The 6,646-nt window shown below is 48.3% G+C and overlaps 1 protein-coding gene across 1 annotated transcript; it reads right to left on the bottom strand.

The window, feature by feature from the left end:
• Window positions 1-469: 469 nt before the first annotated feature.
• LOC140458715 (G-protein coupled receptor 15-like) lies at window positions 470-1,585 on the bottom strand. Its single transcript, XM_072553378.1, has one exon. The coding sequence runs from the start codon at window positions 1,583-1,585 to the stop codon at window positions 470-472; it is 1,116 nt and encodes a 371-aa protein (XP_072409479.1).
• Window positions 1,586-6,646: the final 5,061 nt, after the last annotated feature.

Below are 6,646 nucleotides of genomic sequence, written 5' to 3'. Positions count from 1 at the left end.
GATTCCAGCCTGGGGTGACTGTGTGGAGTCTGCACATTCTCACCCTGTCTGCATGGGTTTGCTCCGGTTTCCTCCCACAGTCACAAAGATGTGCAGGTTAGGGTGAATTGGCCACGCTAAACTGCCCAAAGTGTTCAGCGATCTGTAGGTTAGGTGCATTAGTCAGGGGGAAAATGAACACGAATGGGTTTGCTCGGTGTGGACTTATTGGGCCCGGTTCTACAGTGTAGGAATTCTAAAGACACAAAAAAAGTTGCACCAGCGTCCACTACCTCCTCTAGCACTTCAGGTCGAACATACACGACCCTCCTTGTGAAAACGTGGTCCCTTTCCCCCCTCTCACCTTAAACCTATGCCATCCCCACCCCACCTGGGGACTTTCCCAATGCACAGCCAACCCATAACCCCTCGCCTCAGCCCATACAACCCCCTTCCCCCCCCCCCCTCCCTTCCCCCATGGCAGTGGGTCTCAAGGTTCGACGTGGGTAGCCCAAGTGGCGAGCTGAACGACGGATGGGGGCGACCTGGCCCTTTGATTGGAGTGGTCGGTGGTGACGCTGCTGGATCGGCTGGGGTGGCTTTCCGAGGCGGTGGAGAGGCGGCTGAGGTGGAAGGGCTTGAGGCAGGGCAGGAGGAGCCTCAGCAAGGCTTTCCGGATGGAGCTGTCGCACATCCAGTAGATGAACGGGTTGACGCAGCTATTGGCGAAGGCCAAGGGGGCGCTGGCTTCCTGCCCCAGTCCCACCACGGTCTGGAAACCGCACGACTCCAAAGACGCCCCCCAGCGGTGGATCAAGGCCAGGCAGCGGAACACGTTGAAGGGCAGCCAGGAGACCAGGAAAACCAGGACCACCATGAAGACCACCCGCAGCGACTTCCTCAGCTTGACGTCCTGCCTCTTGCTCCTCCTGTACTGCAGACACAACTTCCTGGTGATGGAGCAGTAGCAGATCAGGATGATGAGCATGGGGAGGAGGAAGGTGAACAGCAGGTAGGCCAGAGAGACCCCGGGACTGACCAGAGCCGGGTCCTCGCCGCAGTACGACCCCTCCTCTCGGATGTGAAGGACGCGGTTGCGAAGGACGGGCAGCCCCAACAGGAGCGAGGTGACCCACACCGAGAGGCAGGCCAGCGTTGCGTAGGCCCTGGAGCGCAGCCTGCGGGACTGCAGGGGGTAGACGATGGCCAGGTAGCGGTCCAAGCTCATGCAGCTGAGGAACAGCACGCTGGAGTAAGCGTTCACTGCCACCGCGTAGCCACTCAGCCGGCAGAGGAAGAGCCCGCTCCTCCACCTCTTGCCCCCGGCCTCCGCGTCCACCCAGAGGGGCAAGGTGACCAGGAAGACCAAGTCGGCCAGCGCCAGGTTCCAGATGAAGACGTCGACCTGCCGCTTGAGGCGACACTTCAAGCCCATGGAGGAGACGAGCAGCCCGTTGCCCAGGAAGCCCGTGGCGAAGATCACGCAGTAGACGGCAGCCAGCAAGACCTCAGCCTGGGGAATGGAAGCGCCCTCGCATTCCTCTATCCCGGTGGGATAAGCCTCGTAGTAATCCGGATCGTAACGGTAATCCGTCACGTTCTCCATGGTCAGCTCTTGGCGTCTTTAATGGGCTGTGCCTTCCCTCTGCACCAACTCCACCCACCCCCCCTTGCGTTTGTCAGAATTGTTTATCATCCTCACACAGGGCGATTGGTTACCTAAAGAAGGTATCTCGCTCAGATCTCACTTCCTGACCGTTACCAGGCCACCAACATCCACCACTCCCCCCACCCCCCCCCCACACCCACCCACCTTCTCCTCCAACCTACCCACAACTTTTATTATACTCGTTTTGTTCACCAGAAACTCTGTAGCAGAACAGAGCTCCACCAGAATAAAAAGGATTAAAAAGAAAACAGTTAGGATGGGTCTTCTTGTGGCACACTCATTGTACCCCGACCATGGACCGAGAGGCTCAACTCAAGTCCCCCCCCCCCCCCACCCCCCCGCTCCAGTGATGTGTAATAACGTCCCAGGTTCATTAGGAAAAAAAAAAGTTTAATAATTAGATCAGATTAGTTACAGTGTGGAAACAGGCCCTTCGGCCCAACAAGTCCACACCGACCCTCCGAAGAGCAACCCACCCAGACCCATTCCCTTACATTTACCCCTTCACCTAACACTACAGGCAATTTAGCACGGCCCATTCACCTAACCAACACATCTCTGTGATGTGGGAGGAAACCGGAGACACGGGGAGAATGTGCAAACTCCACACAGACAGTTGCCTGAGGTGGGAATCGAACCCGGGTCTCTGGCGCTGTGAGGCAGCAGTGCTCACCATAATAAATAAAACACGCTCCAATAGAAAACGAAAACAAAATTGGAATGGGTCCCCTTGTGGTGCACTGTTTATGTCCCTGAAAGAACCATGCTCAAACAATGCCCAGCTTCACCCCCTTCCTCCCCACTGCTCTGATTCTTTTCTCTGTCCTCTCCAAACACACCTTTATGCTGCTCTGTTTGTACTGTCCTGGTCTTCCAGCTAATTTCCTCACTTCCGCCTTCTACCCTTCCCTCTCGCTCTCTGCTCCCTCACTCCCATCTCCCTCTTCCTTTCTTTCTCTCTTCCTCCCTCTATCCCTTTTCGCTCTCTTTCTGTCTTTCCCCCATTCCCCTCTCTCTCACACACACATACTCTCTTTCTCTCTCCCCACTTTTCTCTATCCTCTTTCTCTCTCTACTCTGCACCTCTCACTCTATTCTCCTTTCCCTTTCTTTCTATCCTCATGTCCCTGTCTCTCCTTCAGCATCTCTCTCTTCCCTTCTCCCTCCCCTGTCTCCTTTCTTTCACACACTCCCTTTCTCTCTCCCCCTTCCCTTCTCTCTCTTTGTCTCTCTTGTCTCCACTTTTCCCTCCCTCTATATGATTTCTCTCTCTTTTTGTCTTTCCCCATTCCCGTGCTCACACACATAACCTATCCCTTCATTGCATCCCCTTGCTCTCTCTCTCCCATCTCTGTCTCTGTCACTCGCTCCCTTTCTCTCTTTCCCAGTCATTTCCATCACCCTCCTTTCATCCTCCCCCCCCCCCCACCTCTCTTTCTTGTTCATTCACACTCTACCTTTCTCTCTCTCCACCTTTTTCTTCTCCCTTTCTGTCTCCCTTTGTCTCTCTGGACCCCACTTCTCTCTCTATCCCTTTATCCCCTTTCTCTCTCTCTCTTCCTTTCTCTATCCCTTGTCCTCTTCCCCCCATCTCCTTTCTATCTCACTCCCTTTCTCTATCTCTTCTCCTCTCAACCCCGCCCCCCAACTCTCTTTCATTCTCCCTATCTATCACTTTCTACCTTATTATCACCACTGGCTTGAATAAGTACAACTTCAACAACATGAAGTTACCTTCAAGTAGAAAGGAACCCACTTGCTTGGCAGCTCATCTAACAGCTCTTAAGTGTCTAATCCCACCCACACTGACACATAAAGGGCTCCCAATGCACTACCGTCCAGCTCCTAGAAGGACAAGATGTGTGAGACCAGTGTCAGCTGCAAGTTCCTTCCAAGACTCAGACCATCCTAACTTGGAATTATATAATCATTCTTTCACTGAGAAAAATCCAGGAACTCTCTGTGAAATTGTGCTGTGGGTGAATCTACAGCATTTGGACTGCAAAACTTCAAGGAATCAGCTTTAAACCCAATTCTCCTCAGCAGTTAAGGGCATTAAGGGCTGGAATATCTAGTGACACTCTACCAACAATCAGATGAGAGAACATAGAATTTCCCCTGTGTCTCTCAATTCCCTGGCTCTATCCATTGTAGAATCATTACTGTGCACACGGAGGCCATTTGGCTCATCGTCTCTCTGAGGGTGTTAATTTAGTTCCAACCTCTTGCCATTTCTCTGGAAGCCTGCACTTTACATTTTTCTACTGAAACAATCATCTCATGCCTTTTGAGTGCCTCCATCTCTCTTTCTATACCCCACTTCCATCTCCATTCCTATGAAAGCTGCTTCTATTGTCTGTCTGAGCAGCACAGTCCCCATCACAATAAGTTACAGCAGAACTGACAGCTTTCCACATCCCCCTGACCCCTATTGTATACTTTTACAATCTCATTTCTCTGTTCTTTTGTTACTACCATGGGAAACTGTTCATCCTGGTTTTTTCCATCAATGTTTTGAACATATCTCTTCATAGGACCATAAGAAATAGGGATAGTACATCCGGCCCCTCAAGTCTGCTCTACCATTTAATAGGATCTTGGTATTACCACAAACCTCACACCCACCTTTCCTGTAACCCTTGATTCCTGTTCTGATCAACAGTCTATCTATCTCAGCGCTACATATACACAAGGACCCTAATACCACACACCTCTCTGTGGCAAAGAGTTCCAAAGACTCTCAGTCCTCTGAGAGAGGAAGTTCCTCCTCATTAAATGATCATCCCTTTATTCTGAAACCTAGACTCTCCCATGAGGGATCAGCTTTTCCACTGTCATGCTCCCCCCTACCTCATCCCCGGCAAGGATTCCAAATGTTTCAAAGAGATCACCTCTCTTTTGTCTAAACTCAAGTGAATACCATCCCAGCCTGTTCAGCTTTTGCTCATGAAACAATCCCTCCATTCTGGGAATCATCCTCGGGAACCTTCTCTGAACTGCCTGTAATGAAATGATATCTTTCCTTCAATAAAGGGATCAAAACTGCCCTCAGTGCTTCAGATGTGGCCTTACCAAGACCTTGTATGATTGCAGTATTCCAACTGCAATCTCCTCTTATATTCCAACCCCTTGAAATACATCTGTCCTGCTCAGAATACAACTGAAGCACTCCATGACTTTTTGTATTAAACAACCTGGTGAAACTGTTAACTTCATTTTTCACGAATCTTAAAATCAAGTTTCCAAAGTAAATTACAGTCAGGTCTATGGTGATTATTAACTTGTGCTGCCTATTGTGCATGCTTCTTGTTTTCTGTCCTTTCCTGGTCTCCTTGCAGAAGGGAAAGGGAGAAGAGATAGGAAAGATAGTGTGGAAGGCATACACAGACACACACACACACACACACAGACACACACGCACTCTCTCTCTCACACACACAGACAGACACACACAGACACACACTCACATACACACAAGCACACAGACACATGCACACACACACACACATACTCACACAAGCACAGACGCACAAACTTACACTGGGAGAGAGTGACAGAGAGGAACTAGGTGACAAGAATCAGAGAGAGAAAGAGAGGTGCGGGTTGGTGAGAGAGAGGGTGATAAAGAAACAGAAAGAGATAGGGAGAAGAGATAGATTCATTAACCTTTCTGATTACTTGCTCTCCTTACCCTCTCCATTTTAAGTAGCATACTCCCCACACCTCCTGCCTCTCAAAGTAATCACAGTCCCCCATTCCAATAAAGATTCTGGATTTAAGATGTAACACTCTCGGCTTAATATTAGCCACCCTACCATCACCAAATATAGCATTAATGCACGCCAAATATCATTAGAGATCTCCAGCTATAATGCGATGTCATCTTCATGCAGAACATGCTGCCTGAAATATCTGTGGGAGCTGAGTTTGCTGTATGTTTCTGAAAGGGAAATTGTATTTTAAAAAATTGAAGAAGAAAGCTTGCAGGCTTTGGGGAAAGAGTAGGGTAGCGGCATTAAATGGATGTCACTCTCAGACAGTGGTCAGGTATGCAAAGGGCCAAATGACCTCCATTAGTGCCATTTTATTTTTGTGACAGAAAAAACAGAAACAGAATAATAATAAACATGGCGGACACTAGCTATGCAAAGATAAGGAAGAAAATGCACTCGATGCATAAACCTACAATTAATTACCGCACAGGAAATGCACACAGGAGCAAATATTTTTCACCCAGAAACAGGCATGAATCTGATGCAGAACCAACAAAAAAGTGCCACACTCATGAAATCAATACACGATAAAACAGACGAAGAAACAATCAAGATGTGCTGTAAATTGATGGAAAAAGCACATGTAAATATTGAAAACTACACTGGCTTAGTTTTGTATTCAGCATTTCTGCACAAAACCAGAAATAAAGAAATTATATGCCGAGTGATTTTTTTTACTGTTTGTCAATCTTTAAGATAATGGAGATGGGGGCCATTCTGTGCTGACTCCTTGGAAGTGCTTATTAGTCCCATTCCCTCTTTTAAGCCACACTCTTGAAAAAGTTTGCTCTGAAATATAGTATGATAATCACTTAATATTCATTAAGTAATGTTGAATTCACTTCATTGACATTTTGGATAATGCATTGTCGAGCACAACTACTGATTGAGTAAAAATATATCTCTTTATCTTGCTCACTGGCTGTTTTTGACCAGTGCAGACTCGATGGGCAGAAGGGCCCTTTTCTGTGCTGTGAACCTTAAAAATGACTAACTGGCTTTTTGTTGCTTCCCTTCAATCTGCATCCCTCTGGTCAACAAACTTCCAAACTTTGGAGACAGTTTCTCCTGAATTAGGCTATCACGATTCTTTCAGGCCCCTGACATTCTCCTCTCCCCTTCTCTGGTTTCAAGAGACCAATCCCAGCTTCTCCTGTCCCTTCACATGAACCAAAGCCTTTCATCTCTGAAAAATCTCTCCAAAGCTTTGATTCTGAATAGTACT

Source organism: Chiloscyllium punctatum, chromosome 34, assembly GCF_047496795.1.
Source record: "Chiloscyllium punctatum isolate Juve2018m chromosome 34, sChiPun1.3, whole genome shotgun sequence".
Classification (NCBI taxonomy): Eukaryota; Metazoa; Chordata; class Chondrichthyes; order Orectolobiformes; family Hemiscylliidae; genus Chiloscyllium; species Chiloscyllium punctatum.
The sequence above is the reverse complement of the archived record's forward strand: the minus strand, read 5'-3'. Positions and strand labels throughout refer to the sequence as shown.